This window comes from Symphalangus syndactylus, chromosome 21 (assembly GCF_028878055.3).
Source record: "Symphalangus syndactylus isolate Jambi chromosome 21, NHGRI_mSymSyn1-v2.1_pri, whole genome shotgun sequence".
In the NCBI taxonomy this organism is placed as follows: domain Eukaryota; kingdom Metazoa; phylum Chordata; class Mammalia; order Primates; family Hylobatidae; genus Symphalangus; species Symphalangus syndactylus.
The window spans coordinates 86,755,858-86,782,777 of record NC_072443.2 but is presented as its reverse complement, the minus strand read 5'-3'; the positions used below and the strand labels follow the sequence as shown (position 1 = coordinate 86,782,777).

Here is a 26,920-nt window from a genome sequence, read left to right as displayed (position 1 = left end):
GGCTCTGTTTAACAAGGCTGTGGTCTGGCACTAGGTGCCACCTCAGTGACTAAAGCATAATTCCCCGTCTCCTGCGAGTGTTGACAGCTGACTCCTGGCAACAACACTCACAGCACAGTAAAGTTCCTTCATCCAAGTTCATGTCCCTTCTCAAGGCATCCCACATCCGAGAACTGCTTGGTACACAAATATAATGGCCTGGCTTGCTTGCTCCAATTTGAGGTCATTAGGTAAACTCACCAAGATCCCTGTAGAGCGGGCCGCGGCCATGATAGTGATTGCATTGCAGCCAGCTTCCTGCTCTGCCCAATCCTATTGCTTTCACTCTTCGCAGGTGTTGGGAATATCCATTTCAACTTCCTTGCATGCAAATCTCCAACTCCGAGTCAGTTTCCTAGCACACCTGACTGGTGACATCTCTATCACTATCACAGTACTTAGAGGTGGAGCATCTTAAAATGATTTAAGGCTAACTGCCCTAAGAGCACAGACAGATGGTGGCTTAAAATAGAATTTAAGTGGCTTTAAAAAAAACATGAAAGAAGTTGACATTGCACGCTCATATGAGCTTATGGATCAAACCATGCATATGATTTCTAAGATCCCTTGTGCAGTGTATATTTGCACTGTTTATAAATGACATCCCCTTGAATTGAATTCACTGCAATTCAAAACAGTAATTTGTGGGAAAAATTAGGTATGCAGATAGCCTAGACTCTACAGAGGCACACATCATTTGGAGAATAATAGTGAACTGGCTGGTCTATGAGGGAAGAAAACAGTGAATATAGACTACTAGTGAACAAGGATATTTTCCCATATATATTCAAATTAAGGTGAATTTCTTTACAGAATTATGCCTCAGAAAAAGTATTTCCCTATATATGAATCGTCACAAGTTTTCCCTCGATGAGTACTTTTGTGATTATTTTGAATAACGAAGTAATATTTAAGGAAACTCTCTTGCCCCGAATGTACTTTATGTCAATTGATGTTGCATATAGAGATCATCAGAGTGAAGCTACAAGAAAAGGAGGAACATTACTTAGCAAAGACTTAGAGAATTAGTCCTAATAGTGTGAAATCAAAATTTCAAGTGAGGGAATAAATGCAGCTTTTAATGATTACTTAAATGAAGTTTAACTGTAGCAGGATCTACAAGAAATTGGCAACCTTTGGCTCCGGTAACAGAAACTCAGGATATCCGCCTTTCAGGGCTTTTGGATTCTGCATCATATTGAGAGAGACTCCTTTAAACAAGCAATAGGAAACTTCCTGTGACAACATAATAAATTCAAAAAGTTCTGTAACTCAGACAATGTAGATAGAAGTGAGGACTTTGGCCTAGACAGCCCTGTTCACTCTAAAGATGGATTAAACAAAGAAAAAGATATTGATATCAAAAATTCAATCGGGAATTTGATTAAAGCGTTTCATTAAATGTGATAATTTCTTAGTATATTATCTCACATATGCAATTTCCATGTGTAACAAATTAAATACAAGTAAACATTTGACTATATTATCTGCAGCATAATTTACATATCAATTTACGTATTCAGTTTTGCTCACGTGAAAACTTGGATCTTCTCAAGAAGAAAATTTGTGAAATCTTTAATTCCTCATCCCCAGAAATGTAAATAAGTCAATATCAATACTGTAAGTCAATGATTTGTTCCTAGGAAGACAGTAAAAGTTTTACAAAAATGCTTTAGAGCCCTTCTCATTGTAAACCTAGAAAACAGAGAAAGGCTCTCTGATGGAAAAAGACAGACCTTAGGGAGGAGGACATTGCAATGGGAACATGCCTGACAAAAGAAACTATGTAGATTCAAATGGTGAAGGAAGACAAGGTCTTTAACAGAAAAACGATCAACCTGGAAGCATGGAGGAGTAGAAACAAATAAAGGAAAAATGAAGAGGCTTATGTAATTGTTTCGATACAGTTATCTTCAACTATACAGATCAACAACAAGGTCGATGTCAGTTGAAGGTTGGGCAGGTGGTTGCTGGATAGATGTCCTCACAGAAGTGTATTTTGTGTAAGGTTGCTATGGCCTTTGTGCAAGGTTGTGGTTTTTGTGGTATTTTGTGATAGTTTTTGTTATCAGGCCTAGAAGCATGAGAACCCTCTCTTCAAGGCCTTCTCTGAATCTATTTGTCCAGGTGTTTTCCTTTTAAACATTAGTGACAGTTTTGATTCTGATAACTTTCATATCATGATCCCTAATTTCAAAAAAAAATTAAACATGTAATTTGTTAGTGATGTATTTGATAGGCTTGGATTTGTGAGTCACCTCTACTATCTATAGTGGTAGATATATCTGAGCCTGCTTACACCAGATTTGCATCAGATTTTCTCTTCAGTGGAATTGGAAGAGGGGGTTTTGGAGAAGGGGATGAAGGAATTGTGCTGCATCAGAGGTCTCCATCTAACACCACAGGGACGTTTCCTGTGCTCTTGCCAGGCCGTTGTATTAGGCTGATGCAAAAGCAATTTTGCTGTCGTCATTGAAAGTAATGAGACCATGTGACTTACAATGTCTGTGCCATGACCAGCTTCTAATAGCCTCCGAGGACCCCTCTGCCCTGACACATACTGTCCTGGAACCACGTCTGCTCTGTAACACCTGAGGTAGCTGCCACCATGACCAATCCCTTCTCATCTTTACTCTACATGCAGGTAACAGTTATAATTACATCTCTGTGTATTCACAGAACAGTTAGTACATCTAGGACTTCTACAAAATTTCCCTAGCTGATTTTGGTGTTTTGGTGTCCTGGCAGCTCTAGCCATGGAGGGATGATGCTTTATGAGCATTTCTGTTGAGTTTTTTGCTTTTCCTCAGAAACTGATTCCAATTTTCCCACATATGTTTGACAATTTGTTTGAACTCATTTATTCTAAACCCATTATTTTTTGTCTATTATTTAATAGGGAGGGGGCGAGGGATAAAAGATTACAAATAGGGTGCATACAGCAGGAGGTGTACAGCCACCCTGGGATATGACTCCGAACATCCACGGAGAGGAGAGGCTGCTATTACTCCCAATATCGCAGGGGGTGTACATCCATTCTGTGACATTGTTCTTAATATTCCAAGGCAGAGAGGTTGATATTACTCCCAATATCAGAGAAAGTGTACAAACCCGTGTGATATTGTTCCTATTATCCAAAAGAAGACAAGATGATATTACCCCCCATATCGCAGGAGGTGTACACCCACTCTGTGATATTTTTCGTAATATGCAGGGCGGGAGAGGCAGAGGGGCGAGGCGCCCCCCGCGAGGTGGGGACTGAGAGCCAGCCCCTCTGCCCCCCTGGCTCTTAGGACCCGTGGTGGACTCACAGCCTGTTTACCATATTGTGACTAATATCTTCCCCTCTGGAAATTATCAACTATTGCACAGGCGGGTGTACACCGGCTTTCTACAGAGGACGTACACCCGTCTGTATTCGAGTAACATCATCCTCTTCCTCCCTGAAGATTAACAACAGTATCACAGGGGTGTTTCTACTCCCTGCGATATTAATAACAATATCACAGAGTGGGTGAACACAGCCTGCGATGCTGCAATTATTATCATCCTCTCCCCCTCGGGATACTAGGAACAATATCACAAAAGGGGTGGACACTCCCTGCGATATTGGGAGTAACGTCATACGCTTCTTCCGTGAATGTTAGGAGCAATATCACCGGGTGGCTGTACATTCATTGCTATGTTGCAGTCATGTCATACTCTACCCGCTGGATATTAGGATCAGTGTCACAGGGTGAGTGTACACCTACTGCGATATTAAAACTAATATCATGCTCTCCATCCCTGGATATTAGGAACAATATCACAGGCAGGTGTACACCTCCTGCGGTATTAGGAGTCATAATATTGTGAATTATTAAACATCAGTCTCATTAATAACTATCAATGCTAATATTAATTCATAGTATAACGTTATTAATCATTAATGATTATTTTAAAGAGAGGATTATGCATGATTAGAATTATTACTATTAATGCCATTTTTAATATTAGTTATTAATCTTAATGTTTATCATTGTTTTATTACCAACATCCGGAATGAAATCACCCTGTGATATTGTTCTTCATATTATAGGGAGATATTGCTTCTAATATCACAGTGGGTGGACCCCTCGTGTGTATACTCTGTGACAGTGTTTTTTATATCCTAAGGAGGTATTACTCCTAATGTCACAGTGGGTGTTCACCCTGTGTTATCATTCTTATTTGACCTGACTGCCTTTTTTAACCCACACTACAGAAGGAATGGAACAGATAAAAAGATATGGAGATTGGGCCGTGCTGCCGTGTGGCCGCTGCAGGACACCTTTACTATCCCTGTTTCTCAGGCTGTCGATGAAGGGGTTCAGCATGGGGGTGACCACCGTGTACATCACCAAGGCCACTGCAACCTTTCTGGGGGAAGAGGACACATCTGAACTGAGGTCCCCTCCAACGCCTCTTCCATAAACCCAGCAAACAACTGACAGGTGAGACCCACAGGTGGAGAAGGCTTTATACTTCCCACCTGACGATGACAGCCTCAGAATGGAGGAAACCATTTTATAGTAAGAGGAAAGGGTCCCCGAGATGGGAAGGAACCCAAATACGGCAGCAGGAAAATACATGATTATGCTATTGGTGAAGGTGTCACAACATGCAAGGTGGGGGAGTTGAGAAGGGTCACAGAAGAAATTAGGATTTTCCGCACCCTTGAAGCAGGTCGTTACCAAGGCAATCAAGTTGTGCAGCTGGGAGTCTAGAAGACTGAGAAGAAAAAAAAAAAAAAAAAGACAACCAAACTAGGAAGCCACAGAAACACGGGTTCATGATGGCCGAATGATATAGAGGGTGACAGATGGCTACAAACCGGTCATAGGCCATCACACTCAGGAGCGTGTCTCTCTTCCATGCTTCGAAAAATGGCAAACAGAGACATCTGAGTCAGGCGGCCTGCCTAGGAGATGACTCTGCCGTGAGATTGGATGTCCACAATCATCTCGGGGACCGTGGTGGAGGTGAAACCCATGTCAGGCGAGGACAGGTTGGAGAGGAAGAAGTACATGGGGGTGTGGAGGTGGGAGTCAGGGCTGATGGCCAGGATGATGAGCGGTTCCCCAGGACCGTGACCTGGCACATGGACAGGAACAGCCCGGTGAGGATCGGCTGCAGTTCTGGATCCCCTGAGAGTTCTAGGAGGAGGAATCTAGAGACATCGGTTAGATTCTGTGGGTCTGCATGGTTTGGACACCTTTTGCCTAGAAAAGGGGGTTGAAAAATGGGAAACAAGTAAACCAACACGCGGCATTGTGTCTGCATTTTGGATAGAAGCAATTCACAAGTAACGTTTTCAGATTTCAGAGCAATCCACGCTCAGCAATATTTTGCAGTTCTGACAAACTCACTTGTCTTCTAATGCTTTCATCATTGATTTCTGTGTTCTTCACTTCTTGCTGTACACGCCTGCCATAGAGACACTAGATTCAAGAATGTTCCAAGAACCAGATCATCATATATAACAAATGCGTAACTGCTAGAAAATACAGCCTATCTTGTCCGAAGAAAAATACGTAACAAAGCCGTTCTCTTCACTTGAAGAAAAAGGTTATCCTAATTAAAGGAAATTAAGAACTCAAATATTTTATTTTATTTTATTCTACTAGATTGATACAAATTCCCTTGATTTAGAACATTTATAAACACTGTATAGCAGCTGAGACCAGGCGGGGCGCGGTGGCTCACGCCTGTAATCCCAGCACTTTGGGAGGCTGAGGCGGGCGGATCACTTGAGGTCAGGAGTTCGAGACCAGCCTCAACATGGGGAAACCCCGTCTCTACTAAAAATACAAAATTAGCCGGGCGTAGTGGTGCATGCCTGTAATCTCAGCTACTCGGGAGGCTGAGGCAGGAGAATTGCTTGAACCTGGGAGGCGGAGGTTGCGGTGAGCCGAGATCGAGCCATTGCACTCCAGCCTGGGCAACAAGAGCTGAGACCATGTCAGCTGGAAATGAAATGAAAGTTGATAGTTCCTAAGCAGAAACTGGTTCCACAAGCCAGTTAGGTCCTAGTGATGTCATCGTTCCGTTTTCTGACTTTTCACCTTCAGCAGGAATAGTAATTGCTTCCTCAAATCGGTGGGTCTTCTTTGAAAATTCACGTCAGCTACAACTCCTATCCTTAGCTTAGGTGGACTTAGAGTTTTCATCAGAAAGTTCGGCCAGACACGGTGGCTCACGCCTGTAATCCTAGCACTTTGGAAGGCCGAGGAGGGCGGATCACGGGGTCAGGGGATCAAGACCATGCTGGCCAACATGGTGAAACCCTGCCTCTACTAAAAATACAAAAACTTCTCCCGGTATGGCGGCGGGTGCCTGTAGCCCCAACTACTCGTAAGGCTGAGGCAGGAGACTGGCTTGAACCTGGGAGGCAGAGGCTACGGTGAGCCGAGATCACACCACTGCACTCCAGCCTGGGCAACGGGAGCAAAATTCCGTTTCAAAAAACAAAAAACAAAAAGAATCAAGTAAGTTGAAGTCACACTGATGACAGCCAATTGTTGTGAACCAAGGAAGTGTCAATTCAAGAATTAACATAGATTTTGACTTTTGCTACCTCTTCTGTGCCAAGCAAGATACAGGCTCTGGAGAATCAGAAACAACAGAGACTCACTTGTTCCTCTCACAATACTCAGTACTTACTGAGATAAGGACAAAAGAAAATGTCCTGTCTGGAATGCAGGGAAACCGGAACTTCAGGTCAGGGGATATTTCCATTGAACTATATGGAGTTGAAGCTTAAAATAGTAACGAATGTATGGGAGATTCACTTGGCCTTGACTTTCCACATCCATCACAGAGAGATCACGCAGCGGGCACCCACAATCGGTTTCATCATCGCTCGCTTCCATTAGATCACCTAGAAATCAGCTCAGATTAGAGTGCTGAGTCTCAGAGGATGGACATCTCACCGCCTGCCATACACAGAAGTAGAAAGGGTGGTATTCCAAATTCATGGCCAGACTCTAAGTCCCGGGTACTCTACTTCATGGTCTTCCAACTCTCAAAAAGTTGTGGTTTGCGTTTTGCTTTTTGAGATGGAGTCTCGTTCTGTGGCCCAGGCTGGAGTGCAGTGGAGTGATCTCGGCTCACTGCAGCCTCCGCATCCCAGGTTCAAGCTATTCTCCTGCCTCAGCCTGCCGAGCAGCTGAGAGGACAGGCGCCCGCCACTACGCCTGGCTCCTTTTTTTCTATTTTTAGTAGAGACGGGGTTTCCCCGTGTTGCCCAGGCTGGTCTCAAACACCTGACCTTGTGATTTGCCTGCCTCAGCCTCCCAAAGTGCTGGGATTAGAGGCATGAGCCACCGTGCCCAGCTTCCAAAAGTTGTAAGCAGAGCTTAGAGGTCTTAACCACGGGCACGTCTGAGGAGCATTTTTTGAAACGCTTTCCAGCTTCCTCAGTAGGAATGGAAGCCAAACTCTGAATCGATGACTCCTTTGAGGCAGTCGAGAGCTGTAAGGAGAGCCAGGAACAGGGGCAAGGGAGAGATGCGTCCCGAATGATCCTGTCCCCGTTCTTTCTGGAATCTTTGATGTGATCTCAGCTGCCCTTTCTCTACTTGACACAGTGATTGTGGCACCCACTGGTCTAGCTGTGGTCTACAAGGAACCCCAAAGGGAAGGGCACAGTGAGCAGGGGCATCGGCCTGAGTGACAAGGATTTGAGAGGGCAGGTTGGATGCAGGGAGAGGATTGGCCAAATGCCATGTGTCCGGACTTAGACTGCCTGGTTCAAATTGGACTTCACCCTTTTTGACTTCGTGATCTGGTACAAGTCCTATGAAAATGCGTTGCTCCTTCTCTAGTCTGTAAAATCATCATGAAATGTGCACTCGTAACTGGGAAACTATGCAGATGAAATGAAACAAGCTGCATAGAGCACAGAGCTCAGAGCCTGGCCTTTAGGAAGCCCTCAGTGAGGGTTCATGATGCCCTGGTGTCTGTCTTCATCCTCTTTATCCTCATCATCACCTTCATCATCTTTGCTGTTCTTAGGGAATAATTTAGAGGGACTCATTCCCTGCTATCTTGGGTGAGGTGTCTATGAAAAGGACAACTCAGTGGGGGAGGAAGGCAAAAGTTTGAATAAGATTTCTGAGGCCCCCTCACCACAAGCAAGAACAGAAACTCCACAGTCTGCTGAGCTGACAGGTTGCACCTTGGTCTCCTCCCATCTGCCCACCGCACTGTCCTGTTTGTCCTGAGGATGAGGAAACAAAGCGAGGCTCCCGAACGTCCCTCAGCTGAACTGCCCTTCCCCCCTGCCGGGCCATGACCGCGGAGAACAGGTCCACGGTCCTCCCTGCGTGGTGCACGATGGAGGCTCAGACTCCGTCCTCAAGGCTGGCAAGAAGACAGGGTGAGACATGAGCCTCCTGATACAGGTGACGGGTGTGAAGCCCCCAGGACTGGAAGCTCAGACTGCAGGGCTGGAGGCACAGACTGAGTATTGACTATTCTTTGGCCTGGGGGGCTCAAGGCACAGAGCTCCTCATTAGCCAAAGTCGCCCAAGCTCCCCAATCTCTAAAGATTTTCTCATAAGACTGCAGGAAGAAGAAGAGAAAAGGGAGTGTCCGTAGAAGCTTTGGGGCTCTTCCTGTAATCAGGAGGAAGCTTTCGTGTATTCTTCGCTTCTTTCTTTTCTTTCTAAAGATCCAACTGCTTTCATTTTCATCTGTTATTATGGGAAAATATACCACGTATCAATACTAAAAGTTGTAAATAGATATGATTGCATCTAGAACGGCCGGTATAAACATTGACAATTTCCACTATTTTTCAGTTGACAGTTGAATGACATTAAGTACCTTCACATTGTTTAGCAACCATCACCGCCGTCATCTCCAGAACAGTTTTCTTTCAAAATGGAAATGGCACCCATTCACCAAACTCTCCATTCCTCTCTCTTGCCCACCCCGGGGGCCACCATTCTGATTTGCAACTCTATGAGTTTAACTACTCTAGGCACTTGATGGAAGTGGAATCATACCGTGTTGAATTTGTTTTCCTGTTTTTTTGGGGGGGGGGGACAGAGTCTTTCTCTGTCGCCCAGGCTGGAGTGCAGTGGCGTGATCTCGGCTCACTGTAACCTCCACATCGTGGGTTCGAGCGATTCTTGTGCCCCAGTCTCCCGAGTAGCTGGGATTACAAGCATGCGCACCCACGCCCAGCTAATTTTTGTGTTTTTAACAGAGACGAGCTTTCAGCATATTGGCCAGGCTGCTCTCGAACTCCTGACCTTAAGGGATCCGCCTGCCTCAGCTTCCCAAAGCGCTGGGGTTACAGGTGTGAGCCACTGAGCCTGGTCGTGTTTATCCTTTTGGGATTTCTTTATTTCACTGACGATAATGTCTTCAAGGTTCATCCATGTTGCAGCCTGTGTCAGAAGTGCCTGTCTGGTTTTGTTTTTTGGTTTTGTTTAATTTCGTTTTGTTTTGTGTTTACATGGAGTCTCACTGTCGCACAGGCTGGAGTGCAGTGGCACAATCTGGGCTCACTGCAACCTCCGCTTCCCGGGTTCAAGCGATTCTTGTGCCTCAGCCTCCCAAGTAGCTGGGACTATGGGCACACGCCACCACAGTGGGCTAATTTTTTGCATTGTCTTTTTTTTTTTTTGAGACGGAGTCTTGCTCTGTCGCCAAGGCTGGAGTGCAGTGGCACGATCTTGGCTCACTGCAAGCTCCACCTCCCAGGTTCACGCCATTCTCCTGCCTCAGCCTCCCAAGTAGCTGGGACTACAGCTGCCCGCCACCACGCCCAGCTAATTTTTTGTATTTTTAGTAACACGGGGTTTCACCGTGTTAGCCAGGATGGTCTCGATCTCCTGACCTCGTGATCCGCCAGCCTTGGCCTCCCAAAGTGCTGGGATGACAGACCTGAGCCACCACATCTGGCCAAGATTTTCTTTTGTTCCCACATCTAAGTGAGGACATGTAATATTTGTCATTCTGTGCCTGCCTTACTTCACTTAACATACAGACCCTGCAGTCTCATCCATTTTTTCTGCAGTGGAGAGGATTTTATGCCTTTTTAGGCTGGATAATACCGCATAGTGTGTGTATACCACAGTTTCTTCATTGAAACAAAATTCAAAAAAGCAAATATTTTTAAAATGTCTCGGAATGTGAAACTTTAGGGATACTGTGCCCATTTTATTCTTTTCTATTTCCCATTTTATTTATATGTAAGTGTAGAATAAAGCAGGAATCAATGTGTGTAGAGATCTGTGACTTCAACAAATGTAAAATGAAAATGCTAAGTGGTGGATGGGCACTGTCACTCACGCCTGTAATCCCAGCACTTTAGGAGGCCGAAGCGGGCGGATCACCTGAGGTCGGGAGTTCAAGACCAGCCTGACCAGTATGGAGAAACAAAGTCTCTACTAAAAATACAAAAAAAAAAAGAAAAGAAAAGAAAACTGAACGGGGCGTGGTAGCACATGCCTGTAATCCCAGCTACTCAGAAGGCTGAGACAGGAGAATTGCCTGAATATGGGAGGCAGAGATTGTAGTGAGCCGAGATCGTGCCATCGCACTCCAGCCTGGGCAACAACAGTGAAACTCTGTCTCAAAAAAAAGAAAAGAAAGAAAGAAAAAGAAAAAGAAAAGAAGAAGAAAAGAAAATATTACTTCCATTATCGCAGGGGGTGTTCAGCCCTGATGATATTGTTTTCTAATATCCAGGGAAGGAGAGTATGATATTACTCCCAGTATCACAGGGGGTGTACACCTTTTTGTGATATTGTGTCTAATATCCAAGGAAACAGAGGATGACATTACTCCCAATATCGCAGAGGGTGGACACCCCCCTGGGATATGGTTCCGAATATCCCAACGGGGAGAGGATGATATTACTCCCCATATCAACCCTGGAGGGTTATCTTCCGCCCCTACTCTTGGCCACCGCTTAGCCGGAGCTGGTCTTCTCTCTTGGCCCGGCTCAGTGAAGAAAAGTCTCCATTCCTCCTCTCCGGGGACCATAAGGCTCATAGTGACTCCCATTCTGGGTAGCTTTAGCAGCAAAGAGCCATGCTCTGTCAAAGAGACAGTGGCTCTCAGCTTGTTAAGCAAGTCCCTCCCCAACAAGAGCAAGGGACAGTCAGGCATGGACAAAAACTGATGAGTCACTGTATGTCCTCCTACAGTGCAAGTCCCAGGCAAGCAGAAAGCTTGCTTTGCTGAAACCCCCGTGGCTCCGATGATGTCAATAGTCTTTCTGGAGAAGGGGGCGACCGGGGCGGTTACTAGCGAATGTCCAGCACCGGTATCTATAAGAAAATCAACGCCTCTACCCCCGACTGTCATTCTGACCATAGGCTCTTTGGGGACACTTGAGCCCACTCTCCCTCAGTCCAAGAACCCTTCTGCCAGGTTGAGCAGGGCCCCTTCCTCCTTGTCCGGGGCCTCCTGCTCTGAGTCACCTTGTTTTCTTTTAACTTGAGGGCATTTGTTCCTCCAATGTCGTATTTCTTTACAATAAGCACACTGGCTACGCTGCCAACTCTGACAGCCAAGCTGAGTTTCTTTCCCAGGGCCCCCCTTCCCTTGCCTCTTTGGGGGGAGCCCTCTGATTCCTGAAGCTAACAGGCAGGTCGGTGTCGCCGGGCCTGACGTTCATTCTCTGTGCGGTGTTCCTTACGGCTTACTGCATCCCTGTTTACAAACACCTGCTTAGCTCTTTCTAATAATTGTGATGTATTCGTCCCTGCAAGCACAGCCTGTTTCTGCAGTTTTCTTCTCATGTCTTCTGCGCTTTGATGGACTCAAGCCATGTGAAGCATGTGCTGATTTTCAGGGCTATCGGGATCAAAGGGAGTATACATACGATAGGCCTCACACAATCTCTCATAAAACTGTGCTGGACTTGGCCGGGAGCGGTGGCTCAAGCCTGTAATCCTGGCACTTTGGGAGGCTGAGGTGGGCGGATCACAAGGTCAGGAGATCAAGACCATCCTGGCTAACACGGTGAAACCCCGTCTGTACTAAAAACACACAAAAAAATTAGCTGGGCGTGTTGGCGGGCGCCTGTAGTCCCAGCTACTTGGGAGGCTAAGGCAGGAGAATGGTGTGAACCCGGGAGGTGGAGCTTGCAGTGAGCCGAGATCGTGCCACTGCACTCCAGCCTGGGGGACAGAGAAAGACTCCATCTCAAAAAAAAAAAAAAAAAAAAGAATTGTGCTGGTCTTTCTTCTTTTCCCCGAATGACCTCAGAGACTTCAGAGACCTTGTTAACGTTTGTGGCCTTCTGAGCTCCCCTCTTGAATGCTTCCAAGAGAGCTTCCCTGTCTCGGTTTAGCCTTTGCATATCCTCTCTTTCATTTGGGTCCCACTGGGGGCCGGTTCCTGGTAACTGGGTCCTTCCATACTCTTGGGGGTTTTGATAATCAGCTGGTGCATGTTCCTCTAGCCACTTAGTTGCTGCTAGGAACACTCTCCGCCTTTCATCTCTGTGAAAGAGGAACATGAGCAACCGGTGGCAATCAGCCCAGGTGGGGTTGTGGGTCTGGATAATAGTTTGGAGCAAATCAATTCGAGCTTGTGGCTTTTCGGTATAGGACGGGGTACGGTTTTTCCAGTTGAGAAGGTCGGCACAGGTGAAGGGCTGGTAGAGAAAAACACGCCTCTCCACCACGTGACCATCCTCATCTATCCCAGTATACCGCTGCTGTCAGGGGCATCTGTATCCCCGTTTTGGGTCATCAACGAGCTGCCAAGGGAGGGGTTTCTCCCGAGGCATCACCTCCTCTCTTGTCTCCTCTGGGTGGCCTAGGGATATGCTTGTCTTGCGGAGGCACAAGCACTGAGGGCTCAAGAGTGGGGAGCCTCTTTCCCTGGTAAGGGGAGGGCACCACTGGGATCACTGGTGCCATCTCCTGCAATGGATCTTCTGACATTGGGTCAAACAGAACTTGAGGAGTTGATTTCCCTGGGCAGGTGGAGCGGGATCCTTCCTTAGCTGTCTGTCCCTTGGCTACTAGTATTGCTGCTGCCTGCCCTCTTAGCCACTGTGGGGGGTCTAGCACCAGCTGTCACCAAGTGTCTATGTATGGGAAGCGGTCTAGGTATCCTTTCCCAGTTACCTTGTGCCACACTTGAGAAACAAGGGACCTGTCCAGGCTTACTTGTGACGGCCAACCCACTTCTAATGTTGGGCAATCTATTTCCCATGAAGTTTGAAGTTCCCAGGTGGTCTGGTGGTTAGGAGTCGGCGCTCTCACCGCCGCGGCCCAGGTTCGATTCCTGGTCATGTGAACCAAAAACTGGAGCAGGACTCGTCGCGGACACAAACCCCTCAGACGCCGGATTCAAGAAGGAAGAGGTTGCTTTTAATCGGCCAGGGGCGTCAGAAGACTCGCGTCTTAAGAGCCGAGCGCCCCGAAGGAAGACAGACTTCCTAGGCGTTTTCTCAGGGCTTACAACTCTAAGAGTTTCCACCTGAAAGGCTCCCGATGGATTCAGAGCACATGTGCTTAGAGTAGGGGAGGGGGGGTTCATCTTTTCACCTCAGGCTGCCTCATCAGTGGCAGTGGCTGGTCTTGCCACTGACTTCAAACTTCTTGGTTTTCAACTTTTACTTCCTCCTCCTCTTCAGAGACAGTAGACAGAAAGAGAAATGCCTTCTCTCCTCAGGGCCACAGGATGATATGACTCCCAATAATACTGTGAGGAAGGTCGCAATATTACTTATCAAAATTAATAATATCAATTATTAATTGATATTAATAATTATCAATATTAATAACGGATCGTATAATTTTTAAAATCAATACCGATAATAATGATAATTAATATTGAAGAGTCATACTGACGATAACAATAAATTATTAATATTAACTATTAATAACGCCCGATATTAATAACTGGGACTGATCATATTCATTAGAACACAGTAATATTAGCTCCTAATAATTAATATTAATAACCCGAAAACTTTTCACTAGCAATTATTTCTTAACATTAATATTGGTAATTCATATTAACGTGACTTGTAAATGAGTAACAAGTAATACTAATATGACTCCTAATACCGCAGTGGGTGTACCCCCACCTGCGATAGTGTTCCTAATGTCCAGGGACGGAGAGAGCATGGTATTACTTTCAATATCGCAATAGGTGTACACCCACCTGACGATATTGATCCGAATAGAATCTCCACGGGGTGGAAGACCCCCATCGCAGGGGGGCAAGTCGCCCCCCGCGACGCGGTGCGTAAGAGCCAGCCCCTCTGCCCCCTGAGCTCTTAGGACCCCCATCGCACGGGGGCGAGGCGCCCCCTGCGAGGCGGGGCATAAGAGCCAGCAGCTCTGCCCCCAGAATTCTTAGGACCCCCATCGCAGGGGGGCGAGGCGTAAGAGCCAGCCCCTCTGCAACCTTGGCTCTTAGGACCCGCGGTGGACTCAAAGCCTGTTTACCATATTGTGAGTAATATCATCTACCCCTCTGGAAATTGTCAACTATTGCACAGACGGGTGTACACCAGCATTGTACAGAGGACGTACACCCGTCTGTATTCGAGTAATATCATCCTCTTCCTCCCTGAAGATTAAGAACAGTATCACAAGGGTGTTTCTACTCCTTGAGATATTGGGTGTCAGGTCCTCCTCTCCCAGGTTGTAACTAGAATGCTAACCCTAACGCTAACCCTAAACCGACCCTACCCTAACCATAACCCTAACCCTTAACCCCAACCCCAACCCTTAACCCTAACCCTAGCCCTAACCCTAACCCCTAACCCCAACCCCAACCAAACCCTAACCCTACCCCAACCGTAACCCTAACACTACCCCCTAACCCTAACCCTAACCCCTAACCCTAACCCCTAACCCTAACCCCTAATCCTAACCCTAACCCAACCCAAACCCTAACCCTAACCCCTAACCCTAACCCCAACCCCTACCCCTAACCCTAACCCCAACTCTAACCCTAACCCCTAGCCCTAACCCTAAGCCCTAACCCTAACCCCTAACCCTAACTCTAACCCTAACGCTAACCCCAATCCCTAACCCTAACGCTAACCCAACCCTAACCCTAACCCCTAACCCTAACCCTAACCCTAACCCCAACCCCAACCCTAACCCTAACCCTAACCTGGGCCCTGACGACAACTCTAATCCTAACCCTAGGTTCCTTACTAAGTTTGTATGTACTTTGTTAATGTGGATTATTACGATTACTGTGTGAGGACTGCACAGCAGCATGGGGATTGCCAATCTTACATTAATTTTTTTTATTGAGGCAGTGCATTAGCATTACAGGTGCTTGTGACATGAGTAATGTGGGTGTCATATTTTGGGTGTCATGTCTGCATTAGCAGTGCTGCATTTGTGTTTCGAAGCTGCAGTGTGGACCTGGCACTGTGGCCCCTTGCCTTCGCTTGGGAGAACTTTGGTGGGCAGGATTCAGAGGGGCTTTTGGTTTCCCATTTTGCACGCTGAACCCTTCTAACTGGTCTGTGAACTTGATTATTCAGGGCTGCAAACAGGAAGGATTTTACTCACCGTCGATGCTGCCCCGAGTTGTCCCAAAGCGAGGTAGCGCCCCCAACGTCTGTGCTGAGGAGAATGGTGCTCCGCCTTTGCGGTGTCCCCCAGGTCTGTGCTGAGCAGAACGCAGCTCCGCCCTCGCGGTGCCCCTGGCCCGCACGCCCAGGTCTGTGCTGAGAAGAACACTGCTCCGCCTTCGCAGTACCCCGGAGTCTGTGCAGAGGAGAATGCAGCTCCGCCCTCGCGATGCCCTCTGGGTCTGTGCTGCGGCGAACGCAGCTCCGTCCTCGCAAAGGCACCGCGCCCGCGCAGGCGCAGAGAAGAGCGGCGGGCCGTCGCTCCGCGGCGCAGGCGCAGAGAGGCGCGGCGGGCCCGCGCCGGCGCAGAGAGGGGCCGCGCGCCCTCGCTCCGCGGCGCAGGTGCAGAGATGCGCGGCAGCCCGGCCCCCGTGGGGAGGCGCGGCGCAGGGCAGAGATGCACAGCGGCGCGTCGCCGGTAGGGTGGGTGCGGCGCAGGCGCAGACATGCACGCCGCTGGGCCGGGGGTTGGGGGGAGCGTTGCAGGCACACAGGTGCACATTCACACGCCGCCGGGCTGGGGGGCGCGGGTGGACGCGGTGCAGGCAGAGAGACGCACGTCGCCGGGGGTGCGGCGCAGAGACGGGTGGAACCTCAGTAATCTGAAAAGCTGGCCACTACAGGACCTGCTTGCTCACGGTGCTGTGCCACTGCGCCTCCTGCTGGCGCCTAGGGCAACTGCAGCGCCCTCTTGCTTACACTGGTGGCCAGCGCCCCCTGCTGGCGCGGGGACACGCAGGGCCCTCTTGCTCACAGTATAGTGGCAGCACGCCGCCTGCTGGCAGCTAGGGACGTTGCAGGGCCCTCTTGCTCACAGTGTAGTGGCAGCATGCTCGCGTGCTGGCAGCTGTGGACACTGCTGGGCCCTCCTGCTCCAAGTGTAGTGGCGGCTGACTCCCCTGCTGGCAGCTGGGGACACTGCTGGGCCCTCTTGCTTTTAGTGTAGTGCGGGCAAGCCCTCTTCTGGCACCTGCGGACACTACAAGATCCTCTTGCTCCCAGTGTAGTGGCAGCACGCCCCGTGCTGGCAACCAGGGCACTGCAGGGTCCTCTTGCTCATGTTGTGGTGCCCGTGTGCCACCTGCTGGCAGCTAAGGACACTGCAGGGCCCTCTTGCTCACAGTGTAGTCGTCGTATACCCCTGCTGGCAGCTGGGGACACTGCTAGGCCCTCTTGCTGGCAGTGTCATGGCAGCATGCCACCTGCAGGCAGATGGGAACTATGCAGGGCCCTCTTGCTCCCGGTGTGACGGCTGGGGTCCGCTACTGGCCACCTCCTGCACCACTTAAAGTCAGAGCGCCAGTTATTAAGCCCCATCAGTTCTGTAAATTCAAACTGAAATGGAGCTATTACTGGGGAGAGCTGATGTCCCAGTTCTTGTCTAACTTGGAAGAAAGATTTTCACCAAGAGGCAGTACAAAGATGGCAGATAACTTCATTCAAAAGAAATACAGTGTAAAGAGCTTATTGTAGAAAAATAGGGAGGAGTGGGCTGATCGTGCATGAAAACAGCCTAAGAGTCCTGTGCAGGGAATTTTATTGTAGACTTCTTCACATTCCTGCCTCTGTCTCAAGTCTCTGCCTGTTTTCTTTGTCTGGTTTTCCTGCTACTGCCTTAGGTCCCCGACTTGCCCCACTTAGGCATGTGGGACCTCCTCGCTGTTGGTTGAGGTACATGTGTGGTGATCAATCCAAATCCACTCTGGCACCAGCCTCTTTCCCGCCTCACAGGCCGGCTGACAGCGGTCATCTTTGTACCTACTGCACCTGCCCATCTCTTGAATGTCCTTCTCTGCCCTAATCTGTACTTATGGTGCCAGGTTTCTTAAGAATGTCCCCTTTGTTGTTCTTTTTTTTTTTTTTTTTTGAGACGGAGTCTTGCTCTATCACCCAGGCTGGAGTGCAGTGGCCCGATCTCGGCTCACTGCAAGCTCCGCCTCCCGGGTTCACGCCATTCTCCTGCCTCAGCCTCTCCGAGTAGCTGGGACTACAGGCGCCCGCCACCACGCCCGGCTAATTTTTTTGTATTTTTAGTAGAGACGGGGTTTCACTGTGGTCTCGATCTCCTGACCTCGTGATCCGCCAGCCTCGGCCTCCCAAAGTGCTGGGATTACAAGCGTGAGCCACCGCGCCCAGCCTCCCCTTTGTTGTTCTTATCAGCATGTACCTAGCAATATTCTGACATTTTTATTGCAGAACGAATGATGATTGGGGCATCTTAAGAAGAGTTCTAGGGTGTTTCTTTCTGCATAGGTACCTCTTCTCCCTCCTACCCACAATTGACAAGTGCCCATCCACTCCAGCACTAGAGATGCTACTAACATGAATTTTTGGTGGTCCCTCCAGGAGAGCCTTCCCAGGCTTTCACTTTTTCAGGAGCTCCCCCTCCTGTTCATGTCTAGCTATCTATTCTAATGGAGCCCACTATCCTGTGTCCTTCCCAAAAATAGTGAGGGAATGATTAATTGGAAGCCATAAGAAATGACATCCGTGTAGATGAAAACTTTACAACTTACACAAATAATCACTCAAAATCATCCTTACACTAAAAATCTAAAACTATACCATTTCTACAAGAAACTATAGAAGAAGAGCTATGTGCCTTTGGGTTTGGTAATGAATTTTAACAACTGACAGAAAAGGTTGATATACACAGAAGAAATGACAATGTGGATTTCTTAATATTCAAAGTTTATACTCTGGAAGAGACCTTGTTAAGAGAACAAAAAGAAAAGCCACATATTGAAGAAAATATTTGCAAAATACAGATCTCAGAATTTGTATTCAAAATATATAAAAATTGTTAAAACGAAACAATAAGTTAAACAGCCCAATTAAAAATGCACACAGATCTGAACAGACACCTCACCAAAAAAGATCTACAGATGCCAAGTAAACATACAAAAAGATACTCAACATACTAGAGAACTGAAAACCACAATGAGATAGCACAGCTGGTCTATATGTCTTAGAACTGCTAAACTCTTTAAAAAATGACAAATTGCTGGAGGAAAAACAAGAACTCTTTTCATTGCTGGTGGAACACAGTGCATAAGACCAAAATATGCCACCCCAATATATGTCCCTTTGGCTTAAGAATTATTCCAAGCTGATTATTTTGAAAAAAATTCTAACAAAGGAAGTTCTGAAAACAAGGTAGAAGTTACACTTGTGTAAGGAAAATTTACATCTATAAAGGAAATCCCCATTTAAAAGCTACCTCTCTCGACACCAAGAAGAGAAGGATAACTAAATCACTAAGGAGTCTTATCAATGGAGAACGCATGGACTTAACTCTGTATAACAAACCTTACCCTTGTCTACTGTGCTTTTGCTGATTAACTCCCCACTACTGCACCTCAAATCTTCTTTCTTTAAGTGAAAGATAGTATTTATGCTTGAATTGAAAGTCACCTATTGGAGATTTACTCATTTTTCTGTGAGTATCTCCCATGTATCCATAAGGTATACATGTTTTTAAACTTTTCTGTTTTTCTCATTTTAATCTGTCAGTTTTTACAGAGGGTCCCATCTAAGAATTCCAAAAACATAGAAAATTTTTTTCCTCCCCATTACAAGTTGGGCAGTTTTTTTCTAACGCTAAACAAGTCTCACCTTACAATCCAAAAATCACATTCCTAAGTATTTTGACAACTACTTTGATGTTATTTCCAAACAAAAGCTACCATGCAATTACTTACAGAAGCCCTATTCATAATGACCAAAGGAAAAAAAAGGAATCAGAAAGTCTTACAATAGATGACTGTGTGGGAATCCACTCAGACATCAAAAGCTGTTATAAAGATTATGTAAATGAAAACACTTGAGATACCGAAGATAAAGGAAGAAATCTTACCAGAACTTACTTTATCCAATTAAAGCAGAGCTCCCAGAAAAATGCAACTGCCATTAACCCCTTCAAAGGAGTTTCTTGCAAATTCAGCTGCCATGGAGACAGCGTATGCTTTCCCATTAGCACTGACAAATGAAAATGAAATCCTAAGCTCCCAACTGACTGAACAGACCCACTCTTGGCTGAGGGGACCCCAGAGTAACTTTCAAAACAGTTCTCAGCTTTGCTAGGACGGGATGATGGGGGTCAGTTACACATCGTTATACCCCCTCCTTTGCTAACCATGATGAGGCTTTCTTCCCTAAGGATTTACCAGAAACCAGCCCTTTCAAAGGCTCCACCACTGATGTCAGCCTCTCCTTTCTTGCCTGATAAGAGACCACCCATGACGGAGAGGTTCTGGCCAGTGTACAGAGGATGCACAGAGCGAGTTTTCATGTCCTCTGCTTCACATTTTAATATCAGAGGGCTGAAAATTCCACCCTGGGATCATGCTAACACTGCCATTTTTTGTACATGGGACCCATGAAGAAGCAAGAAACTCAATTGCGCATGCATGCATTTCTCCTTCCATAAATATTCATGACTCCTCCTAGAGCTTATTAAATAAATTTATTTAGCCATTCCACTCAGCATAAATTACTATTTCCTTTACCTCCTCCTTGAAGCGTCTGTTTCTGGCTTCTGGCTGGAGGCTATGCTTCCCAGCCTGTCAGAAGGACAACCCTGCAGGCTGCAACCCTTTATAGGAAATAAATCTCTCATTGGGTGTGGTGGCTCATGCCTGTAATCCCAGCACTTTGGGAGGCTGAGGTGGGTGGATCACCTGAGGTCAGGAGTTTCAGACGAGCCTGGCCAACATGATGAAACCCTATCTCTACTAAAAATACAAAAAAATTAGCCAGGTGTGGTGGTGGGCATCTGTAATCCCAGCTAATCAGGAGCCTGAGGCAGGAGAATTGCTTGAACCCAGGAGGTGGAGGTTGCAGTGAACCAAGATCACGCCATTGCACTCCAGCCTGGGCAACAAGAGTGAAACTCTGTCTCAAAAAAAATAAACATAAAAATGAAGAAATGTCTCCTTTCCAAATTTATGAACCTCATCATTCTTCCGTTGACAGCATTAAAAGGTTCAAAAAGACCTTTCCATACTCCCCCACAGAAGCCCTAGAAATTATCACTTTGTTAATCATTTTGGATGCCTGAGAACTTGTAATCCAATGAGTAGAAATGTTGGTACCCCATTTATGGCTGTCAACCTGCCAGTTCTCAGGAGTTTGTATAAGCCTAAATCTGAAAGGATCTCATCCCATTAGGACCCTTGTCTCCTTTTCTGTTGCCTTTGCCCACTGGCTCTGGCAACAGGGGTCTTTCTTTCTCATTGGCTATATTTGGATATGCGGGCTCCATCTTCTGTGCCACCTTAGGGAATCCCTTTTGCATGCATGGCTAAGTCATTAAAAAGCCTACAGTTTCAGTAAAACTTTGAGTGAGTGCTCTCTGAAGCTGGGTTGGAATCTCAGGCTTCTTTGTCTGGAAGGTAACTCTTGGGCTATAACTTTCTTATCTTAGCTTTGGTTTTGAGGCCTCTCTGTTCTCCTCTTGGGTTGGAAGTTATTCCTGGCTTTTTGTTTCAAGGTGTCTCTGTGTGATCTTAATCTTGCTCCTTTCATGGGAACTTCTCAGTTGACTAAATTCTCCCTTCTCGAACCTCTGCTGACTCTGTGTTCCACCAATATGGAACTAATTCTACTTCCTTTCCTGTTTGCATGACTTTACTAAGAATTATTTACAACTTTAATGGCACCTTTGAGAAAATTCTTATCTTCCAAATTACCTCCTTTTAGACCTTTCCTTTCCCAACTGAGTCTCTCAACTCCCTATAATCACTGAAATTTTAGGCGCCCCGCTCCATGCCTTGGAGGCTTTCAGTGTGCTCACTAATCTGCAAAAGCAAACACCTGGGGCTGAAAAATAAAATAGAAAAAAAAATTTATTTATCAGCCTCCATAAGATTGTATGTCAAAACAAAAGAAAATCTTAAAAATCTCCAAAAATATTGGTGAGAAAAAAGCTTTAGCCCTCACATGAAGAAGAAAAAAAAACTTGTTCCATTTTCCAGATACACAGTTATAATACAAATATAAAATGGGGCAAAGACAAAAACCAGGTCTTCTATATAAACTAGTTAATTTTGTATTATTGCAATCACATTAGTCAGAGTTCTCCAGAAAGGCAGAATCAATAGAATATATGTAGATAGATAGATGAGAGAATATTCATTAGGGGAATTGGTTCACATAATTATGGAGGCTAAGAAGTTCCACAATAGCCTGTCTCCCAGTTGGAGAACCAGGAAAGCTGGTAGCATGGCTCACTCCAGACACAAAGGACTCAGAGTCAGGGAAGCCAGTGGTGTAACTCTGATTCTGAGGCCAAAGTTCTGAGACCCTGAAGTTCTGATGTCAAGGGCAGGAGAAGAAGAATGTTTCCATTTCAGAAGGAGATAATTCACCTTTCCTCTTCCTTGTTGTTCTATGTGGGCTCTCAACCAATTGGATGGTGCCTGTATTCATCAATTTTTATACGGCTATGAAGAAATACCTGAGTCTGAGCAATTTATAAAGAACAAAGAGGTTTAATAGGCTGACGGTTCCACATGGCTGCAGGGGCCTCACAATCATGGCAGAAGGGGAAGCAAAGCCGTCCTTCTTCACATGGCAGCAACAAGGAGAAGTGCTGAGCCAAAGGGGAAAAGCCCCTTATAAAACCATCAGATCATGAGAACTCACTCACTGTCATGGGAACAGCATGGCAGTAACCACCACCGTGATTCAATCACCTCCCACTGGGTCCCTCCCACGACATGTAGGGATTATAGGAACTACAATTCAAGATGAGATCTGGGTGGGGACACAGCCAAACCATATCAGTGCCCATCCACACTGGGTCATGGTTATCTCAGTGTCTTCCAGAAACACCCTCACAGATATGCCCAGAAATTGTGTTTTACCAGCTATGTGTGTCTCTTAATCCAATCAAGTAGATGTCTAAAATTAACCATCAGAATATTTATGCCTGATTCACGGCTGAAATTTCAGGATGAAAGCTATGAAATCTCTATTTGTGTTTGTATATCTATTAATGTATGTTATGTATATGTGATACTTTCTTAACTCCGGAGAGCACTGCAAAATTCATTTATAAAATCCTTTAAAAGTGCTCCATTCTAACTTGGCTTAGAAAAAAAAAGCATTCATAAATAAATATTCACCAAACTCCTAAAAATATAGGAACTGATCAAATGTTTTTTAAGTTAACACGATTTGGATAAAACTTAGTTAAATAAGATTAATATAATATTTTTGATGTAATAAAACAACTATGTCTTCAAAGTTATCACTATTGAATATAAAACAAACATAAATTCCTATTCTGCTTGAGTTCTAGTCAAATAAGCTAATATTATACTTACTAGAAACATAAAATCTTAAAGCTTATAGATTTGATTCTAATTAATTTGTCACTCTTATGGAAAACATTATTTCTTTGTTTTATAGTTAAAAGATATACATGTATTTAGAGTTAGCCAGCTGGACTCAGTTTAAATGATCCCAATTTTGTTGCAACATACAAAGCATCATAATCAGGAGCCAGTCGAACATATATGCCTTCTTCTCTTGATCAGGACGAATCAGGGTGGTGACCTTGGCCACATAACTGTCATCGAGCTTCTTCACAGCCTGTTTAATCTGGTGCTTGTTGGCTTCAACATCTACGAGGAACACAAGCGTGTTGTTTTCTTCTATCTTCTTCACGGCTGACTCAGCGGTCAGCGGAAACTTGATAGCATAGTGGTCAAGCTTGTTTCTCCTGGGGGTGCTCTTCTGAGGATATCTGGGCTGCCTCCGGAGTCGCAGTGTCTTGTGACCAAAATATGCCACCCCAAAACCTAATCCTAACCCTAACCCCTAACCCCTAACCCTTAACCCTAACCCTTACCGGTGACCCTACTTTATCCCTAACTCCTAACCAACGTTGATCCCTAACCCTAAACCCCTTACTGTAACCATAATCCTCATCCTAACCCTATCCCTAGCCTTAGTGCCATCCCCCAGGCTTTTTCCAGGATGGGATTTTATGTGATTGTTTGGAATAGGTGGGAATCTCTGCTCATTTAGGAGTCCTTCAATGTAACAAGGATCTCGGTCTTCACAGAGACCCTAAACGCGTGTGGCCCAGGGTCCTATGGACGCCATCAGCCAGCAGGTGGCAGCAGGGGCCCTTTGGATTTGAATCGTGCAGCTCAGTCAGACGGCTGGACTGGGACACCCCTACACATGGTCTCTCTTGGCATGGTTTTGTTTGGTGACTCCAGGTGTCCCAACCTCCTGTGTCCATTGTAATACGTCCTGGGACCATCTCCCCCAGGGCCTTCGACCTCTCCTTGCTGTCCTGGCTACTGATGGAAGATGTACCTCCAGCCTGTCCCATTCCTCACTTCCTGCTGAGACCTGGCCCTGGCATGGCCAGCTCTATGTTCCTCAGACCCTCAGGCCACCTTCTCTCTTCTAGGCACTGCCGCTGGGCTCCTCCCCACCCCATAGATCCACAGCCCCCAGGTAGTCCTACAGCTGTGTCCACTCATGCAGCCTGCACCCCCTTCCCCTAGTCGGCCACCCCATCTGAGTAGTGAGGGGCCCCTGCCTGATTGGCGACCCCCAGACGCAGACCCAGATCACACAGCACACGGATAAGAGGAGGGATTCCCACCTTAAAAGAAAGGCATGGGACCAAGCCCAGATCCCACCACCCTCGGCCTCAAGGGCAGGCATGACTAGAGGCCCTTGGTGGCCAGGACCCACTGCCTTCTTCACCAACCAGCTGGCATGGCCTCTCAACAGTGTTCCCTCCTAACACACCTGTTCTCTCTCTTACACACCCTAAAGCCGCTTGCCAACCACCTGTCACACAGCCACTCCATGCCTGTTGCTGCTTGGCACCCACTGGGGGCCAGGGATGTGAACAAACCTCATCTGAGCTGGCTGCCAGGTCCTAATGGGCAGGTCCGGTCCGCCCTCTGGGAGAGGTGCTGTCCAGTGAGGCATAAAATCCCAGGATTCTCGCTGGAGGCAGCTCCTGAGACTGCCGGCATGAAGGGGAGCCGTGCCCTCCTGCTGGTGGCCCTCACCCTGTTCTGCATCTGCCGTGAGTCTGTGCCACTGGGGTTTCCAGAACATTCAGGGGCGGGGGGTGGGGGGGGGTACCTGAGAAGGTAAAATCCTGGCATCAGGCCCCTGCAGTGAACACTCCACCTGCTTCTGTCACAGAAGTGGGCAAGGACCCTGCAGAACCCGTGCCCACCCTACTCCACCCCAACCAAAGACAAAGCCCAGCTGACCCAACACCAGCCCAGTGTCTCCTACCCCAGCCCAGTCCAGCCTGACCTGACCCTTCAAGCCTCTGGTCATAGTAGCCTCTCATCAGGGGAAATTTTCCCCACACCAGGAGCTTCACTTTCCTTCCCTGGTGATCCCAGGGAATGCGGAGTGGAAATTGGAGCAGCTAAGATTAAGGGTGATGTGGATGGGTCTTCGGGCAAGGTGGAGTTGGGGGTGTTGTGGAGGAAGCCCTGGGGAGGAGAGGTGGGCATTGAAGGGGAAGGTACGGAGACCATGGAGGTTGGAGCCCTGGGGCAGGTCCAGGGCTGCGGTTGCACCAGAGTCACCCTGTCCTGTCCTGGCATCATCTCGCTCGTGATGCAGGGATGGCCACAGGGGAGGACAACAATGAGTTTTTCATGGACTTCCTGCAAACACTACTGGTGGGGACCCCAGAGGAGCTCTATGAGGGGACCTTGGGCAAGCACAATGTCAATGAAGATGCCAAGGCAGCAATGACTGAACTCAAGTCCTGCATCGACAGCCTGCAGCCAATGCACAAGGCGGAGCTGGTCAAGCTGCTGGTATGAGGGCAGGGGGGCACCCCATTTTCTAAAGACCTGCAGCCTTACCAAGACCACCCAACACAGCACCCCCACAGCCTACTCCACCCACAGACATCCACCACCCACAGACATTGGACCCGCATCAGCCAGCTCAAGTGGACACCCCAGACCTCCTGTCCACCGAGCAGCCCCCAGACTCCATAGACCTGCTCCTCCCCAGTCTGTGGGATACTCCTCCATGCACACATGTGAACATACACAGAGATCCAAACACAAGTGCAGACATGAAATGCACGCTGCGTGCACACATGTATAAACACATTCACGCACGCATGCTCACACTGGGATATGCACACACATACACGTGTGCACCCCATCACACATGCACTAAACACATTCACACGTGCGTGCTTACACTGGGATATGCACACACATACATGTGTGCACACCATCATGCATGCACACACACCTCCCAGCTGCTGGGAGGAGATAGGCAGCAATATGTCAGACCCCCCCACTGAGGGCCTTGCTTTCCTGATGGAGCTGTGGCTCTCCACTTATTGAGCACAGCCCTCTTAGTCCACATGTGTCTGCCTTCCAGGTGCAAGTGCTGGGCAGTCAGGACGGTGCCTAAGTGGACCTCAGACATGGCTCAGCCATAGGACCTGCCACACAAGCAGCCATGGACACGACGCCCACTACCACCTCCCACATGGAAATTTATCCTCAAACCGTTTAATCAATAAAGGCTTCTGCAGCTCAGGCTCTGGTTCCTGTCTCTGCCCCCACAGAGGCACACACAAATGGGGACATCAGGAACACACTCAGGGACACAGCCACACACAGAGGGTCCCGCTGAAGGAGCACATGTGTGAAAGTCCCCCACAGAGGGGCACACAGGGTCCACACAGAAGCAGGCACACCACAGGCAAGACCCAAAATGGAAATCCAGGCAGACGCCATGTAGGCAGGTGGACAGAGCACGGAGCCAGAGAGCACCGCGTGGACATCCAGAGGGGGCCTCTGGAGGGGGCGTCCGGAGGGAGACGGGCGGCAGAGGCAGCGGTATGAGGTGGGAGGGACAGGGAGCCCCAGAACGAGGAAGTGTCCTTGACGGGGTGGACACAGACCCCATGTCGCCCACGGGGCCACACACAACCAGCACAGACCCTGATCCTGACCCTGGATCCCAGGCTCTCCCACAGCCAGAACCTTCCAGCATCTCAGTTACCCAATCTATGGTCTCTTCTGGGGGCACAGCTGAGTGGAACTGCCCCATCCTTGGCCACCCTGGGTGCTGAGCCCTGACACTTCACTGCCCCGGCCCTCCTCTCCACACCTCTGTCCTGTCTGCACCTGGCAAGGAGGCCACGCGGTGCTGTCGGCTCTGTGCTCTGTCCACCTGCCTACATGGTATCTGCCTGGATTTCCATTTGGCTGAGGGAGCCCTAGGGAGGGGGCCCTGGAAGACTTGGTTACAGGG

General features: G+C 47.5%; 2 protein-coding genes across 6 annotated transcripts; one reads left to right on the top strand and one right to left on the bottom strand.

The window, feature by feature from the left end:
- Positions 1 to 2,633: 2,633 nt before the first annotated feature.
- LOC129471243 (uncharacterized) lies at positions 2,634 to 16,786 on the bottom strand. 2 transcript variants are annotated; one of them, XM_063630944.1, is made up of 2 exons: positions 15,576 to 16,786; positions 2,634 to 5,279 (listed from the first exon to the last, which is right to left on the bottom strand). In XM_063630944.1, the coding sequence occupies exons 1-2, from the start codon at positions 16,137 to 16,139 to the stop codon at positions 5,241 to 5,243; spliced, it is 603 nt and encodes a 200-aa protein (XP_063487014.1). In that variant the 5' UTR covers positions 16,140 to 16,786; the 3' UTR covers positions 2,634 to 5,240. The 2 variants fall into 2 exon arrangements, with proteins under 2 accessions (XP_063487014.1, XP_063487012.1); XM_063630942.1 differs by lacking the exon at positions 2,634 to 5,279 and adding an exon at positions 5,636 to 13,737 and having other exon boundaries at positions 15,576 to 16,774.
- On the top strand, positions 15,951 to 26,219 carry SCGB1C1 (secretoglobin family 1C member 1). Of its 4 annotated transcripts, XM_063630945.1 has the most exons (4): positions 15,951 to 16,055; positions 24,440 to 24,698; positions 25,256 to 25,455; positions 26,039 to 26,219. In XM_063630945.1, exons 1-4 carry the CDS (start codon positions 16,035 to 16,037, stop codon positions 26,069 to 26,071), a joined length of 513 nt encoding a protein of 170 aa, XP_063487015.1. In that variant the 5' UTR covers positions 15,951 to 16,034; the 3' UTR covers positions 26,072 to 26,219. The 4 variants fall into 4 exon arrangements, with proteins under 4 accessions (XP_063487015.1, XP_055115908.2, XP_063487017.1 ...); XM_055259933.2 differs by lacking the exon at positions 15,951 to 16,055 and having other exon boundaries at positions 23,828 to 24,698; XM_063630947.1 differs by lacking the exons at positions 15,951 to 16,055; positions 25,256 to 25,455; positions 26,039 to 26,219 and adding an exon at positions 24,824 to 24,936 and having other exon boundaries at positions 23,828 to 24,698.
- Positions 26,220 to 26,920: the final 701 nt, after the last annotated feature.

Coding starts and splice junctions, on each gene's coding strand:
- SCGB1C1 (XM_055259933.2), top strand. CDS start 24,380: ATGGCCTCTCAACAGTGTTCCCTCCTAACACACCTGTTCTCTCTCTTA. Junction 24,699..25,255: donor CACCCTGTTCTGCATCTGCC/GTGAGTCTGTGC, acceptor CTCGTGATGCAG/GGATGGCCACAGGGGAGGAC. Junction 25,456..26,038: donor CGGAGCTGGTCAAGCTGCTG/GTATGAGGGCAG, acceptor TCTGCCTTCCAG/GTGCAAGTGCTGGGCAGTCA.
- LOC129471243 (XM_063630942.1), bottom strand. CDS start 16,139: ATGTGCACCTGTGTGCCTGCAACGCTCCCCCCAACCCCCGGCCCAGCG. Junction 13,738..15,575: donor AACTCGGGGCAGCATCGACG/GTGAGTAAAATC, acceptor CCTTCCTCACAG/TATTATTGGGAGTCATATCA.